The sequence below is a fragment of the Gavialis gangeticus genome, unplaced genomic scaffold, assembly GCF_001723915.1.
Source record: "Gavialis gangeticus isolate Ggan-Ray unplaced genomic scaffold, GavGan_comp1, whole genome shotgun sequence".
NCBI lineage: Eukaryota > Metazoa > Chordata > Crocodylia > Gavialidae > Gavialis > Gavialis gangeticus.
Window position 1 is genome coordinate 1,558,728 of NW_017729013.1, and position 18,336 is coordinate 1,577,063.

Sequence of the window (18,336 nt, forward strand, 5' to 3'; positions counted from 1 at the left end):
AAAAAAAAAAAAAAAAAAAAAAAAAGGAAAAAAAAACACCATGGACCCTTCTTATTGTCCAGACACTGGAACATAATAGAATTCCCTCAAATTCGCACTCGAGATGCATCTGTCCTTCTGAGACGTTCCTTTTGAAGTACCTTCTGCTGTCTTTGCACTTTTGCACTTATTTTTAATTTAAGAAGAAACAAACCAATATGAAATATAAAGCCTCCCCCAATGGGATCAAAATGGAAAGGGCCGTAACGTGGGCACCACTTGCTTTTTCAGTTCCCTGCTGCCTGATATTTTTAGCTTGAAGGATTCACTCAGGCTAAGAAGGGGACTCTGACCTGAAAAAATACAATCAAATTGTGAGGAGGGGAGGGCTAGGAAGAATGCAGCAAACCAGGACAAAAGCAGTTTTGCAGTGTACTCCCCCTTTCCGTTAGTGGTACCAGAGGACAGAATGAACCATATAAATTAAAAGATCGGTGCCCCATTTGCAAGATTGTCTGTGCCCATTTCTTTTCTCCTCTGATCAAGCCATACTGGGAAGTCACTGCACCTATATCTGGATTCTGTACTTACCAGCCTGCAGTGAATTCCACATGGGCATCAAAAAATCCAGTGACCTGGCCAGTAGCAGCTTTCCAGCCTTCAATACGAGCTCGGATCAGGCCTTCCCTTTTCTGGTTGCGCACCACCTTCACAAGCCCTGGGTATCGCTTGTTGACATACTCTTCCAGGGGAGCTTTCAGTTCTTCTGCAGGAGAGATCACAGAGAACCAACTCATCCTGGAGCAACTGCTTTCATATGGAATACAATTCATTAATCAACTCCGACCACTGATGGGTGCTAGCACAGTGCACCAGAGTATCACCTAATAGAAAGCAAAATAATCAGTAATTAATTTAGGCCTCGTTACTGCTAATTGGTGGGAAAGAAATTTCAGGTGCTGATAGATGCACGAACACAGTGAACTCAAAGAGAAGGAGAAATGTAGTCTTTGGCTAGTTTTTAACACAGCTATTCTGTTACACCCAGGCTAATGTTTTTTAAAGCACTATCTTGACTAAGAAGGTCCAGGACCTTTTTCAGAAGTAACTTTTGATTTTAAGTGCCTAAATCCCTTAGGCCAATCTTAAAATTCTCATCCCTACCTTCTGCTTTTCATTCACGCTCCACTACAAGCTTAAATCTAGCCCTATGGGCATAGGTGGCATCGGAAACTTTCAAGCAAGGACAAATTCTTAGCAAAGGTAAAGCCGGCACAACCGGCTTCTCTACCACCCCGTATTAGGGAGCGATTCCAGGATGTAATAGGAAGGTTCCCTTCACAATCATAAAGCAACACATGAGCTGCTGTCAGGGCTACTTTAGTGAAGAACAGATGTACAAGACGAAGGAATGATCACCCACTCCCTCACATGTCCTTCCTATGTCCAGCAGTTTTCAGCACAGGAGAAAATCTGTGCTCCCTCTTTATTTAACATCTTTACCTTCTCATCTAGCTGCTACTCCCTCTCCCTCTCTCTCTTTTGGTTATTTCTGCTCTTTATCAATAATTCTTGCTCCTTGCACATGGTCATTCTTTAACAATCTTCAGCTCTTGCTGACTGCTTCCCAGGCTTTTCCCACTCTTTCCTCTTAGTAGAGCCTGAGAGTAGGAGTGAAGGGACAGCCCTCTGCAAAGGAGCAAGAGCTCAGGTAAATTTCCCTACAGCACTCGGGGCCAGCGCTTCATTTAAAGGCCATCAAAAGGTCACTGGCAAATCAATTTAAGCAAGTTCTATTACTGACCATTAATAATATTAATTCCCATCAGCCTGAGGGGATGACAAGGAACATAGCCAAATGCGAGCAGTAAAACAGTTCAGTGAAGTTTAAAAACACAGGGAAGTGCATCTACATGTACAATTAATTCAAAGCAATCACCTCCGGAGTAGTCTGAGCCGGAGTAAAGTACTCCTGGCCACAGCATCCACATGTGCACCCAGGACAACAGCAATTTGAGCCAAGACAGAGCCGTTTATACCAGGGCTGCTCCTGCCCTGCTCAGCCCGGGCTGGCGGGGGACATGATGGGTCAGCCCAGGGCTCTGGGTGGCAGTGGTGGGCAGCAGAGGGGCTGGCTGGGGCATGAGGGTGCTGAACGTGTAGAGCCATGTGGCTAGGCGATAGGCAGGAGTCTGGCCTCCATGACCAAGCACAATTTATGCTTACGGTCAATGTCTACACACTAGGGCTGTGTGAAATTTTGCCGGCTGTTTCATTTCGATGCTGTTTCGACTCGTTTCAAGCTTGAAACAGCAAAATCGAACTGACATGAAGGGCTTCGAAACAGCCTGAAAACCAAACGAGGGCAGTCGAAACGTTTCAAAAGTTTTGAAATGTTCCAAGTTTCAAAACTCAAGCTGGACTTCCCTGCACAAGTTTTGCTTGTCAGCAGCCTGAGGTGCAGTCTCCCTGAAACCCTGGCACCTATCTCCTTGAAACCTGGCAGGCTTCATGGCCTCAGCAGGGGCTACCCTGCCTGCAGTTTTCACCCTGCTCCACCTTAACACACACACGCACGTCACGAGTTTTGCTTGTCAGAAGCCTGAGGTGCAGTTTCACCGAAACCCCTGCAACTATCTCCTTGAAACTTGACAGGTTTCATGGCCGCACAAGGGGCTACCATCCCTGCAAGTCTCATCCAAATCAGGCACGAACTGACAAAGGTATAGGCAGTTTTATGGTTCCCCATTATAGCCTATGGGTGAAACATCAAGATAGTGAAACAGTTTCGACAAAATGAAACAGAACAGTAGTTTCGAAATGAAATGAAACTCTAAATGAAATGCTGTCCCATCAAAAACGTTGAAATGAAACAGTGCTGTTTTGCATAGCCTTATTACACATGCCTCCAATTAATTACCCCACCATAAGATAGTACTTTCCCTGACAGTACTATCTTACAGTGACGTGAATTAGCTGACTGCTGCCTAACAGCATCACACGTGCAGACAGTGATGCTTTACTCCACAGCTAATTAGTCTTCTCCACAGTTAAGTGCACATGTAGATGTGACCAGGGAGCCGCACACCTCAGTTTTTTTCATCCCTGTTACTCAGCTGTGCCATTTCAGTCTCTGTGTTTGCTGTGTGCATCTTCCAAACCTTCCCATTGGATTAGCTGAAATTCCCCCTGCTCTTATTACAGTAATGAAGAGATTTCTGCTTCCTTCAGAAGAGCCTAATATCATGTTCTATAAGTACCTTCTACTTACTGGGAACTGCTGATCATTTAATTAAATTGTCTAAAGCTGTGTATGTGCTACCGCTGAGTACATAATGGATCTGTCAGTTTCTAGAGTCATTATAGGTATCGAACTTATTAGTACTTTCAGATATCTACAGAGTATAAAAGACACACGGTGTAAAAGCAAAGTACTGAACATGCAAGTACATAAAAGGGAGATATAAATACATCATTGGTGCTACTCTTGTTCTTTTTGTTGCAGTGCTGCAAGGCTCAGCCATACACTTGTTTCTACTGTGCTGGGCACTGCATAAAATTCATTTAGAATTGTAATGGCTGCCAGGCTGTCCCTCTGACTGCCAATCAGTATATTTTATCCTGGGCCCTGCTACGGGTCTGCTGGATGATCATTTCTCTTCACAGTGCCTCAGTTCTCCCATTGGTAGTCATCTACTTAGAAAAAAGTGCTATATCAGAGCTAGGTGTTATTATTACAACAACACAGGCTACGCCATCATACTGGTAAAAGAAATCACTGAGGAATGGCTCTCACTTCTGCAGAATTCGAGGGCTCTATGACATTACTTTCACGCCTGTCCTCTTGAATTTCTAGGCATTTCCATGGAAGTCTGAGTGACTTGTTTTTAACTTTTTTTTTAAAAAAAAAAGTACTGCTAATGTAACATCCAAGGTCAGAATACTGATATACGAGCAGTGAAGCAGGTCACTATAAAACAACAGAGAACAAAAGAATCTACCATACATCCCATCCATTGTGCTCAGCCAGAGACAAATTCAAGGAAATGGGATGGGCTAGTCCCTCTCCTTATGTCTACTCTTCCACACACATAACAACTGTGCTTTCTTCAGTGTCTTTCTGGCATTGTGTCCTCTTACATATCCATTCCCCACAGGTACCATCTCTCTCTTTTATGTTGAAAAAGGGAGGAAGGTGTGGGTGGTGGGGGGAAACGTTCACATCCCACAGCATCTGCATCACATACATATACGATTGCAGCAACTTTAGTTTCATGCTGAGCCACTCACAGGAGACCAATATTTAATGGAAGCAGCATCCCCTCTGTGAGGCTTCAAGGAGACAGAGACACAGAAGTTTTTTGACAGACAAAACCCCCACATGTATAGCATTGGTTTCTCATGAGTTTTTTGTCAGAAGGTAAGTTATTAATGTTGCATATTGTGGATTTATTAGACAGATTAAAAAACAATTAAAAAAACTTTCAAACTGGAGGGTGAATTTCTCTGCAGAAAGAAGGACACAGAGAAAGTGCCAAAGGGAGTTGTGCATGCAAAGTCAAAAGGAGAGTATGACAAGAGTAAAACAAGGAGGAATGGTGATATATATATAGCTCAGTGATGGGTGACCCTCAGGAGGCTTAAAACATTGGTTTGGCTGAGGTAAGCACCAAAGGTTTCAGGCCCTTTATCCCAACATCTTGGTCTGCAAAACTGGTCAGAAAATCCAACAGCTGGATCCTGCTCAGTCACATATTCCCCTCCCTACTACTGGGCTGCAGGTAATACATAGGCGAGGAATGGATCAAACAAGAGAATAGCCCTAAGGTCATGTCCACGCATGCAGGCACATGTGGTTTGTGGCACCATAAACCTTTCAGGTGCCACAAACTGCACACCACGAATATTAAACTGTGCACTGTGGCAAAATTTGCTACTGGGATTTCTGGTAGCAAAAAAAGCCCCAATAAAAAAAGCAAGATAAAGCACATGAAAGTAATGTGCACCCAGACAAATGCGGAGAGGGGCTGCCTACTCCCCCATCTTCATGTGCTGCAGAGCCCTCACACTGAGGCACACCAAGCCCCAGCCAGCCACGGGGCTGCCTGCTCCCTTGTCTCCACGTGCCGCTCCCTGGCTGGCTGGCACAGGGTGCTTCAGCACAGGGGCTGCCTGTTGGCTAGTCCCTCACTGAGGAACCATGTGCCCCAGCCAGCCCTCCTTGCAGCACATAGAGCCTGGCCAGAAGCCAGGAGAAGCTGCGCATGGCCAGTTTGCCTGAAGTGGGACAGGCTGTCCCTCAACAAAGAGCATGTGCTGGGGCACAAATTTGTGCCACTACTATTAGTGCTGTTGCAAGCACACACCCCTGCTCATCTGGATATGGCCTGAGAGTGCAAATGCTCCTGGAGGAGCTTTATGTGACTGTTTCAGGGTTTGTATGTCTCACAGAAATGGGAACTAGCGAGACCCAAGACATTTCCATTTGTTTCGCTTCCATTTCTATTAACTCAACAAATTTTACCTGGATTAACCCCATGACCAGAAGACAGATCCTATATCATGCTTCATAGAAAGCCATGAGAACAGAAGAAACAATGCAGTCACCTTGATATATGGGGCAGGGTGGCATTTAGGCTGGCCACATGTTGCATCCAGTCCTCTTGTACACTCCGGGTGCACATTGGGTGCATTTCCATGCAAGAGAAGTAATGCAGTTCAGCAGATGGGCACTGGACATAGCCTCAGGGGTCTAATCCGAGCTCTGCTTGCTTTGTGATTTCTGTCCCTTTATTTGCTGTTCCACCCTTTGTCTATTTAGACAAAGCATTTGGGCAGTTTCTCACACAAGTCCCTAAACTTAGTTGGGGCTTCTTGGTGCTACTGCAGTACACATAAAGATTCTTAGTACAATAATAAGCCTTATGAGCTCTCCCAGAAAGGAGGGCCACAGACCCTGGGTATATTCTGAGGCTTTATGAAGAAAAGATTCAGTGCACAGCCTGGGGACTTGGATTGTACATGGAGGAGCAAAATTACTTTAAAATCAAAATGGGGAAAGGAAAGATTTATATTTCATACTGACACAGGACTCCTGCTGGGAAATTCAGATGTGAATTGGGTTGGGTTGGATTTGGATTTTCAGCCTTTTTCAGGCAAATGAGCTTGGCTCATAGAGATAGGTCTTGGTCACAAAACTAATTTATTCAGCTATAAGAAAAAATATCCTGTTAGCACGATTGAATAAACTCTGTTGAAGTTTGCATTGGAGTCTATTGCTCCCAGGTGCAGCATTCACACATGTGCCCAAGACTGCACGTTGAGCCAGTGTGGTGCAACCCCAGCTGGCAGCGGGCTTGGGGGGTCAGCCTGCCAACCCGGAGGTGCTCTGCCCCAGCTCAACGTGCTGGCTGGGGCTCAAGGGTGCTACAGTGTGGGGCTAGCTGGCAGGCAGCCCCCACACTGTTAAATCCTCATGCTCCAGCCTGCCCCAGTTGCCGTCTACATGTGCATTGTGACAAAGTAAATAACTCTGCCATAGGACAGTACTTGTGTCAGGCAGTGCTACCCTAGGCGAAGTTAATTAGTTTACTCCAGCCTAATAGCACCACATGTGTAGACAGTGACACTTTACTGTGGAGCTAGTCAGTCGTCTCCATGGTAAAGTACACATGTAGATGCCCCCTCAGTGGCAAACCTCTCCTGGATTTCAAAAGGACAAGAGCTTCACGCAAGAGCCAGGTTTCAACCTATCCAAAATGACTAGGCAGGAAAGGAAGGGGGACAGCAGGAGAGGGATAGAAAAAGGACTAGAGTAGGAGTAGCCAACCTGCATTATGCATGTCTTGGTGTGGCAAATCAGCGAGGTGAAAAGCAGCACAGTGGATAGGAAGCAGAAATGAGAGCAGCAGATTGGGTGGGAGCATAGGACAAGAAGTAGAAAGCAGAGAAGCAGATTGGGCAGGGGAAGGAGGCTGGAGTGGCATTTAGGGAGGGTGAATTTGTGGCATGCCTGCCAAAATAGCTTGGCCCCCACTGGACTAGAGGATTGTGTAGCAGGGCACTAAGGTGCCTGCAACTTTGAGAGCAGAGATAAGGACATAGGTGCAGGTTTCCGGGCCAACCGGTTAATGAGGGTTAGGACTTACACTTGCCTGGTCAGCTGACCAGAAGGGGCAGGGCCTGGTGCCTATATCTATAAACCACAAGTCTGAGGCTGCGATGTGCGGGCTGCTGGCCACCAAGGGAGAGAGAACTCTGCCTATGTGAGTAAAGAGGAGAAGCTGGACTGCACGAGCGGGCTGATACGGGGGGAAGAGACGGAGTACCCGTCAGGTGGCTCGAAGGATGTTACACCTAAGTGTCTAGAATTTATGTTATAGCCCAGGGGCTTATGCTTTGTGTTTGTGGTTTACACTGGAGGACTGGGTGAGGCTATTAGGGGTTGGAGGAGGCCTCATAGGGGCTCCACAGTAGCATGGGGACCCCGGCACCAGAGAGGGTGCAGCACTTGGAGGTGCACTGACCCCAGCCCCAAGGAAAAGGGGAGTGGAGAATCAGAGGCCAGGTAAGGCTGAGGCCACCTGAGCCCAGCAGGGGGGGGTCGAGACCCCGCGGAGGAGAGCTGGGGCCAGGCACGGCTACGGCCACCTGAGCCCCAAGGCTGCGGTAACCCCAGAGCAGGGGGCGGCGAGGAGCCCCGAGGCAAAGGGGGCGGCGAGGAGCCCGAGGACCAGAGAGGGTGCAAAGAGTGAAACTGACCGAACAACGTCTGGTACATCTGCGAGGCTTGGGGCGTGGTAAAGGGGTGGTTGGAGCCATGCATAGCCCATAAGGCTGGGGTGCCCAGGAACACCCATTAGCAGAGCCGGGCTAATGTACAGGAGGATAACCATACCCAGGAGAACAGAAGAGGCAGCCTCCCTAATTACATAATTGATATCAAAGATGTGGCGGGCGAGGTTGAGGGTGCATTGTAGACTGACTGGGCACGGTAAGGGGCGCTAGGGGAGAGCACTGTGACCCCCTAGGGAGTTACTCCTGTTACAGATTGGATCCTGAGCCTTTACTGTTTTTTGAACTGAGCCATGTCAGTCCCACTGCAAGTCAGGTGCTGCTTCTTGTTGGACCAGCATCTGGGAAACCACCCTTGCCCGTGAGACTCAGTTCCTGGGGAGGCTGATTTTTGCAACATCTGAAATGCCGCATTCCCTCCAGATGAGTTTGCTTGGGCTGTAAATCAGAACTTACTCTCAAATCGAATCTTAATCTAAATCAGTTTAAATGAATCCTAATTTTACCATTCATATTTCTTTTTCAGCAATCACTTTAGCGAGTGCTATTAACATAACAGAAAAATAACTCAATGCTTCCTGACATGGCATCATCAGAACATGTAGCTTTAGGCTCTGAATTCAGAGAGCTGCTGCAGTTAGGTCAACAGTGACAAACTTATTCTCTGTCATATAAATTAGGAAATGCTTTATCCCCAGACATTGTTTCTCTGCAGCATATCCCAGAGCCATGTTATTTGGTGAGGCTGGGAGGTCTTGAAATAGCATGCCAGAAATTAAATGACTTCAACAAAGGAGGAAAAAAAAAAGCCTCTCTGAAGAAGTTAGCTTTCAGATTGGCAATCTTGCCTTTGGCTCTGCTACTTTCAGGGCTTCATGCAAATTACACTAGGGGAGAAAAGCGTCACATAGTTCAGAGAACTTACTAAAGTTTTGATCAGTTCTGTCTAACACTCTGTAAAAACAACATTTTGCTTTCCTAGATCACCACTAATGATGAGAAGATTTTCATGAGCTTCACAAAATTACTGAGCCTCACAGACCTTTTGAGAGCCTTTAAGATTATATCCATTTTACAGTTCATAAATTGAAAAGCACAAAGCAAGCTGACCTGCCCCTGGTCACAGAAGAAGAGCTGCTTTCCTGGCTGTTGATTGTCTTTCCTAATTACTGGACTATCAACCCAGCATACACATGACCCGGGTATTTGAGCATGGACCAAATGAGATACAGTTTAAGGCAAGCTAAACACTGCAATAGAATTCAGAGTATTACCTCTTGTTCCTCTGAACATCCCATGACGGCCATTCTCTTCCCTCTTGAAGAAAACTGGAGGGATGATTTTTCAGATCATATCCATAGCATTCAACAAACACACTTATTAAGGATGTATTTAATATTTGCAAATGTGCAAGAGAAAAATAACGTCTGGTATTTGGCCATTTCCAGGCAAGACTTGAACAAAAGCCCAAGTAAAAAATGCCAGTCAATTCAATTTCAGTTATCTCTTCTAGTTTCTATCTGCCTCCATTAATCTCTAGTGGAGGGAGAGTCCCAGGAAGTAGGAAACAATACATCTTAGAATAACACAAAATCAGTGGGTGTGCTACTCGTTGCCCTATGGCAACGTAGTGACACGGTACATTGCTGTATAGCGTGCCACGGCAATGTAATGACCACATGGGTCTACATGGGATCGACAGCTACATCACCGTAGCGGCACGCTTCCCTGGTATAGCGTGCCACTATGGTCGGGTAGCAGCAAAATCTAACCATGCACACAGTGCAGTAAAACCACCCATACTGCACCATGCTTTAATTCTTTTAAAAGGAAGTACTAAAGCACAGTGTCACGTGTAGATGCAACCAGTTAAAACGGACCTTGAGCAGTCATCTTGTCACACCCTCCAGATCTGTTGCTCTGTTTTAAAACCCAATTGCCAACTATGATATTATCAACAGATATGTAGAATATGGAGAGCTTGGCCAGCTACCCGGGACTGTAGAAAGATTACAGTGGCTGATCAGATACCGTTTTTGGTTTGATTTTGATTAGCGATACACTGCAAGAAGCACAGAGGAAGACTAGATAACTGTGTGCAGGCAGTCCTCAACTTACAACGTTTTGAGTTACAATGTTTTGCACTTACAACGTTTATAAATTGACACCCTGTTTCAACTTTACAATGCCAGTTTCGACTTACAATGCTTGATCCAATGCAATGCCAAGCCTCATGAACAAGTTCACTGCGTCACTTATCTCCCTGGAGAACATCTGTCCAAACTTCCTTGGACACTTTCTTTAAGAAAGCAGACAAGACTCCAGAAAAACCTGCAGCCAAGACTCCTGCGAAGACTCCAGCCAAGACCCCTTCAAAAAGTCCAACCAAAATCCCTTCAAGAAGTCCAGCAAAGTCACCTCAAAGAAGTCCTTCCAAATCCATATGAGTGCTATTTACAATATAAATATATTAATGTAGCTATATTACTCATCTATAATTGATTGAGTACAAAATTCTGGGGTATTTTTGGTGAAAATAGGGTATCGGGCCGAGGTTCAGGAACCAATACCTCATTTACAACATTGTTTCTTATGAGAAAATTGGTTCTGACTTACAACATTTTGACTTAAGATGTGGTTTTCAGGAACCAGTTGTGTTGTAAGTCTGAGGAACTATGAGCCAGCTATACTAGAGCTAAGTTTTGTAATAAGAAACTCCTATAGTGGACTTGAAAACGGACTGAACCTCTGACCTTTCAGGCAAATTTTCTAGGCAAAGCAATGGGAAGGGAAATAAATGCTAGGGACTGAACTGGAACACATGGTGGACACCATGCAAAAACTGGTCATATGGGAACATTTGGCTTCAAATCTTCACTTCAGTTGACCTCAATGCACTCAGCAAAGCTCAGAGGAATAAACACCAAAATGAGCAAACAAAAAAGGTTCACCATACTCCTAAATATCTCACAAAATTCTTATCTGGCTACAAACTGAACTGCACAATAACAACTGTAATTAATTAGCTTGTTGTTAATTAGCAGGTATGGGCCACTGGGGATTTGGGGCTGGTTAAGACAACTCGGGTACCTAAGACGAGTCAAAACATGACTCAACTCCTTGTCAGTCTACATGAACTTTTCTTTACGTGCACTCTCCTTCCAAACCTGTAAAACAGTCTGCTCCCCAGGGAACACCCCGGGAGCACTGTTGTTGTTGAAATGAGCTGTGGAGCAAGATAATGATATATCCAGTCACAGCTAAGATTGTTACACCGAGGTAAATTACAACCAGTCACATGCATCACTGAATGTAGCTAGGTATTTTAAGTAGCCTTTTATCTTGAGGTTTTCTTTTATACTGTGAGGTTTTCTTTTCAAAGAGATATTATTCCAGATTAAAAATGCTTGCAGACAGACAGCAAAAAGGCAGGTGATGCTTAAGCAACAGACTCAAACAAGGCGTGCGACTGTGAGATAACATAATGTCTCAGGGGTATATTGCTGTATGCCTTCAACGACCTCAGAAATGTGTTATCGCTCCAAAACACAAGCTGTGTAGTGTCTTTGCAATTATAAAGCAGCAACAACAGAAACAAACAAAGACAAGCTACAAAAAGTCTTTACATAAAGTATAGCATGCACTTCAATGAGGGGGGAAAAAAAAAGTTTCAAACCTGAAATTCTCCCGGCATCTGCCTTTGGGGAAGGAACTTTGTGTTACAATGCATTAATGTTTCTGGTCACATTTTACAATCTAGGAACAAACAATTAGAACTGTCACATTTATCAAAATTAGCTTCTTTTTGTAATATACATTTGTAGGGATCTGTGTTTTTCAGGTTTGTTGTACATGTTGCTGTGTAGTGATGCCAACAGAGAAAGACAAAAAAACCTGATGAGCCTATAAAAACAGTGTTTTTCTCCTCTTCAACCACAAACACCAAACTGATTTAGACAGAATTGTACGATTACTGTATGGTGTACCTGAAGGGTAGAGGCTCTCTGGATGCCAAAACTATGAATTTCTAACCTTCATATGTTTGGATTTCTTTGCAATGTAATTGTAACTCTGAGCTTCCTAAATTGTAACGACTGGTTTGTAGATGATTAAAATATCATGGTAAAGCATTTCACTTGCATTCCTGGTACATAATCTTCACCTCCATATATTCTTGTGTAGTTACTGCCTGGGAACATCACACAGCTAACGCCACACTCCAGAATCTGACTACCAGGAAACAGAAACTTAAATATGGTATTTGTGGGGGTCACTCAAGATATTAGGTTCCCCAATTCCACGTGCCCAACCTCTGATCTTCAGAAATTTTAGAGCTGCTACCCTCTGAAAAATAGGCTTCTTTAAAGGAATCTGAAAGATGGACACGCCAAACCTCCAATCAATATTTAAAATTTATGGAACTGATTAAAATCCTGTATCCATGTGCATACTAATTTCACATATCTATTGCAGTCCCTTACAGATGCACTTCACCAGTTCCCTTCGTAAACCAAACCTTCTCAACTCTAGTCACTACAGTCACACCCAGATGACTTTGTCTGCCCTCAGTTTGTTGCTAGTACTCCTGCAGACTCAATCTTCCTAGCTCAGAGCTCATAATGTAGAATCTGACATTATTTCCCTGTAGAATGCAAATCCATTTATTATAGCCATTTTATTTGTAATATCAGAAGTGCCAGGTATAAGATACCATGATTGCTTGTAATTATTTCCCATCATTAGCGTGAACTATACAATGATGATATTGCCATTAGTAATTATTTTCTATTACTGTGCTTCTTGCCTATGCGTTATTGGCAGTGCATATGCACGATCTCTGGTATGCATATGGTTTGGTATTATTTCTCATCACAGAGAAAAATAGATGAATTATTATATGCTAGGGATAAGCCACCTCATTATATTCCTTCAGACAACTCCTTAAAATGCTCTTCTGTCAGTGCCTACAAAAGGTTGATAAGGGTTAGGGTTCTGGTGTGCTGAGACTGCTGCTGATCATGCTCACTAAAACTGTCTCATTGTTTCCTTGAACTTCTCCATCTGTTTGTATCCATGCTTTCTTTCAGGCCTGATCCATTTGCCTGAATTGCTATATCAGCTATGGGTGAGTGTGAAAATATCAGAGTCATGAAGGCTGGTGTCAGCTATGCTAACAGAAGAGGTCATCTTCTGTGGGGAAGGGTTCTGTCTACTTATCCTGTGTCGTTTAGGGAGATGGTACAACTAAAGCAGTAGGAAAACTCCTTCTGCCAACATGCTCAGTGCTTCCACAGAGCTTCTGCCAGCAGAGTACAACTACAGTGGCACCGGATCCAGAGCATAGCTCAGGCTATAAACCGTTTGAGACAGAGAATGTAATTTTGCTCTGTTTGTACAGCATCTAGATCCTGGTTTATGACTAGGACTCCTAGACACTATCCCAATATTGCAATGCTATTTTGGCATGTTGCAGAGTTCAGGCTCCCAGAATCAATGTGGTGATTCTGGGTGAAAGGTGGATGCTTGCAGAGTACTTTAATAAGTGGGGACAAGCATACCATGAAGCTAGGGAACACACTGCAAAACATGTGAGGAACTAAAATTAACCTAACTCAGCCTCCTGCCTCCCACCACCACCCAGACAGTGGATAATGTCCAGGTCTCTATTCCCTCTTTGACCAGATTACAGAAAGTAGTGCCTGCACTGGAACAGTATTCCTTAGAGCAGACATGGATGAAAACAGGGCCTTTTAACCTCAGCAGCAAATAAAGAAAAACAGTTTTTAATTTTGCATTCTCATTGCCAGCTGCGGTCTCTGCTATTCAAGGGAGGAAAGTTTTTTTTTTCAAAGGAATTCATTTCATTGTCCTATGTGCCTTTCAGAAATGTCTCCAGAGCCCACCAACAGCATCTGATACAACGTTTGTTGCTGGGCTACATACTGAGTGGTTGGTAGAGACTGTTTAGACATGTATTTCTTTGCACGTGGCAGGGAGTATTGCAGATAAATAATTAATACAGATGGGTTCCCCTTTAAGGCACACTTTTCTCTTTATCCGGTGGATGCAAAAGGACTTGGTGGGGTGCAGTATTTCATTTTGATACTTTCAAAAGATTTTACCTGCAAAATAGGAGAGGCTGAGAACGCAAATTATCTTCACCTTCCTTCACTGGTCACAGGAGGTTTTTCCAGATGAGGAGCCAAAAACTGAGATGGTGTAAATCACCCATGATTTTAGTTGACTTCAGTGGAGCTCTGTTGATTTACACCAGCTGAGGAGCTTTTTTTATTACTGTAATTATTATAATCCGTCGGCTTTCTAATGGTACTCATTATTGTAGCACTTGAGTGCCTATTTTTACAGGCTTGAGTTGCTTACTTTATTCCTATCTCATCTCACCACAAATGGAAATGCAAGCTCTCAGCCTCCCTTTGGAATGGTTTTAAAGGGAAAATCAGCTATCACTTCTCCTAATTCTTCCCTTGCAGACCTAATGCATCACAAGATATATAGCCCTTGATTATTTTTATTATTGTAGTGTGCGCAATGGAAAAGGGAAAGATGGTAATGATGATGATTTGACCTAAAACTGAACACCACCTGACTGCACAAATTGTAAAACCATAAGAGAATCAAGATGTGGGAATATTTTGGATTTTGAAAATACCAACAGAGGCAGCCCTCCCTCATAAAACCTGACTTCCAGACTGACTCAGATTCTCAAAGGAAAGAAGGGAAGGTGCTTCAAGGGAAAGAAAGACACTATCACAGGAGGCACAGAAAAGTAGGACCAGAAAGGACTTCAGGAGGTCAGTCAATCCAACCCTCTGATCAAGGCAAGTTTGTCCCCATCTAAACCATCTTAGACAAGTGTGTGTCTAACCTATTAAAAACTTCATGAACATCTTTCGCAAACAACTACCAGGCACCATCCCCAAAACATCAAAAAACTCCCTAATCTGCCACAGGGAAAGCAGGGGGATGAGGGCATTGCCACTTTTCCAGGAAATTGTTAAATATACTCAAGAAATCATCATACCCATTTCACAGACAGAGAAACTGGAATATCCAAAGGGAAAATTACCTGCCCAATTGTCACTCATTAGGTCAACGGCAGACCCCAGGATAGGACCCAAGAATCCTTGCTCTTATTTCGGTGCTCTGTCCAGTAGATGCCACTACTGTCAAATTTGCCAGAATCCAGGAAGACTCTGAATTTAAGACAAACCCCCAACAATTAGATTCTATACTGGAAAAATGTCTATGTTTGTTACAATTTTCCACTGTATAGCATCTAATTATTGGTGGGTCATCTAAATTGTGTCCCACTCACTGCTGCAGCAGGTAAAGTCATGACGGGGGGGCAGGCAGTGGGGGCAGCACCCTGACTCCTGCCCCTTGGCCTCCCATGTGTTGCCCCCTGCTACCTGTCCCCCCGCCGCTTGTTCCTCCTGCTGCCTCCCCAGTCACCTGCCCTCCCTGCCCCTTTCAATTTGTCCTCCCATGCCTACACCCCCTTGCACCTACCTGCCAGTGCCTGCCTCCTGCTGCTGCTGTCTGCCTTCACTGCTCCTCTGCCACTTCTACCCCTCGTCTGTGCCTCAGCCCCCACCATTTACCCTCACTGTGGCTCCAACATGGCTCTGGCCCTGCTCATGGCTCAAGCTCTCAGCCCAACCTTGTAGTAGCAGTGGCAGCAGTTCCTGCCAAAGCTCCAGGGCCCAGCTGGCCACATCAGCAGGGAGGGGACAGACAAGACGGGGCGGAGGCAGGGGATGGAGGGGCAGAGGCAACAAGCAGCAGCTGCAGCTCCAACCTCAACCGTGGGTAGGGGCCAGAGTTGCAGCAACTGCCTGCTCCCCCTCCCCCTCCCAACCATCCTGTACTTGAATCCAAAATGAGGGGGCTTTTCCCCTCCCATGTTAAATGGGTAAAAAACCTCATTTTGGATGAGAGCAAATGTGGTATATGCTCTTTGGGGACTTGCCTTTTACTATGCATTTCTATAGTGTTTAGAATATTATTCATAGTGCTACGATCACAAATTCATCTGGGACTTCTTGGTGCTCTTGTGATGAGGATGATGGTAACAAGGATACTATCTCTCTTCAACTTGGTTGATGGTTTCTTTTATTCCTCTGACACACAATGCTTGGAAATGCATTTAAAAGTCAAATTGGAGGTTTGGATGGGTTTTGTTCTGCTTATAGCACTGAAACTAAATGAATGTGGCTGAGTGATGGGTAGAAAGGCTCATATGTTGAAAAGTGCCTCATCTTCCAAGTCATATGGTACTTTGTGTCCTGGAGTCACTGTTTTCCTATGAAGCTGAACCTCTTCATGTGGTTTTATGTAGGAAAAAGAGTAAAAATGCACTGCTGAATTTTCTAGGATTAAAGAGCACAGCCCTGCTTACCTTCATCACTGTTATCATCTACAAGGATAATCTCCTTCAGGAGGTGAGCTGGGGTGTGATTAACAGCACTGTGCACGGATCGCAGAATCACCGACAGCGCTTCGTTCACAAAGATAAAAATAATGGAAATTTGGGGCAGATCCTTTGCATATTTCAACTCTTTACACCTGCAACACGAAGGAACACAAAGAGAAACTGGATTAGCAGAATGCTGGCTGGACCACAGCCGTGCTAGAAGCTGCGCAAACACAAGCTACTGCATAGGGCAATTAATCAAGTGCTACAGCTTTACAAAGCCATACATTTTGGCAAACACTCTGTACTGTTCACGTGCCACTTTTCAGGCATGCATCCCTCTACACTGGAGTTTAGACTGCGGCTGGCACTCCTAGGGAGAATTTGCTTCTAAGGAATCTCAAAAAAATAAATAAAAATCAGCTAATCGGTTTCAATTAGCTGGAGCCGGGTAAATCACGGATGCACATATGTGCAAGCACACACACGGAGATGTACAGTATGGAAAAGGCGGCTTTCACTGTGGAAAATGCCTCCGACTGTAATTTCAAGTCAAGCCTCCATTCATAGTCTGTTTTAAGATTAATGGTGCTCAGATATTTGCCATGTTCCTAAGCTGCACTAGTATATCTCCTTCTGCTTGCTTTTTGGTACTTCTAAAACACAATGAACTTAACATGACCTGTGGTCAAATACCTTTAATCAAAGTTTTAATATTGGTTTTTCTAAAAGGATTTTTCCTGTTGCTGGAACATGCTTTGGACTGGAGTGTCACCTTGAACTGGCATCTTTGCGCTTCACAGCTGGTACATGATTTTTTTTTATGCCATTTTATAATTATCCCCCATGTTTCCAGCCTTAATTGTTCTAAACAAGCTTTGCTTTTGTGGCTGGGCATTTATTTATTTGCGTTTCTCCATCCTGGATCTGAGAGGTTTTCCCTTTGCAGCCAAACTCATTACTGACAAACTAGAGGTTTCTGTTCCACAAATGAATATAACTGTGACTGTGAGCAGGACTGAGGAGTTAGAGGTGGCAAAGAACTTTCAGATAATTAAATCCATGCTTCCACCAGGACAGGATATAGTTCCAGTGACACACAAAAGATGATAAATTAGTGCTGCACTTGATCCTATCCAAAAGCCTTAATTTAATCCATTCATCACAGGATGCAAACAGGTGAACACATTCAAGACCACTACAAAGTAAGCAGGGTGATACAATAAGGTCTATCAGAAGTCAAAAGAGGAGTAAAGGTTTTGGAACCTCCTGATAGTAAGGGAACTCTGGAAATTCAGGTAATTATTTCTATCTTACCTGCCTTTCTGTAAGCCCTCTAGACAAGGAATAATTTCATTCACTACTAATCATGCTCAGATGATTCTGTCATAAGGTTTTAGCGTCATAAAATCATAAGGCCAAAAAGAGATGACTGGGACCAAAAGTCCGACCCTGTGAACTACAAAGGACAGCTCACTGTTAGGGCCAAGTGAATCAGCTGGGATGAAACGAGCCCTGACCCAATTCTTTGTTCCAAAAACACCAATTAAACCCTGGGGTTTACCAAAAAAGTTCAGATAACAAGTTTCCATTTCCTAGTTACCTACTGGGAACCACAATGGTATACCAGTATGGGCCATATTTTGAAAGGAGGTCAGCACGTTCATTGCACAGTACAGACTGAGCTCTTTTGGGCTAGGGACAGACATTCAAAAAGCCTGAGCCTGAATTGATTCAACCTTTGCAAGTCAGTCTAACCTGGCTAGGCTGAACTGGTTTCCAGCCATACAGACAATCCCTCTGGACTGAGGAAATTCAGGCACATGCCTGCAGTGGCTCAGGCTGGAAGGGGGCGCTAGAGCAGCCCTCTCTTCCCTTGCAGAGCTGAGCCGAGTGGGGTGTGGCCACTCCCCTTCAAAAAGGGGAGGAAAGAGGACCTGGGGAACTACAGGCCAGTCAGCCTTACCTCGATCCTGGGCAAGCTGTTCAAGAAAATTATTCTGGCACGCATTCAGGAGGGGCCAGCAGGGAACGGCATGCTCAGGGGCAACCAGCACGGGTTCATCAGCGGCAGGTCCTGTCAGACCAACCTGGTGGCCTTTTACGACCAGGTCACTAAATCATTGGAT

General features: G+C 44.5%; 1 protein-coding gene across 2 annotated transcripts in view; it reads right to left on the minus strand.

The window, feature by feature from the left end:
• WBSCR17 (Williams-Beuren syndrome chromosome region 17) overlaps nucleotides 1-18,336 on the minus strand; it is a 375,733-nt gene that overhangs the window by 225,567 nt on the left and 131,830 nt on the right. For both annotated transcript variants that reach the window (XM_019511375.1, XM_019511374.1), the window contains exons 4-5: nucleotides 16,193-16,359; nucleotides 571-745 (exon numbers count right to left, since the gene is read on the minus strand). In XM_019511375.1, coding sequence (XP_019366920.1) covers nucleotides 571-745; nucleotides 16,193-16,359 — 342 coding nt within the window. The remainder of the gene's footprint in view (nucleotides 1-570; nucleotides 746-16,192; nucleotides 16,360-18,336) is intronic.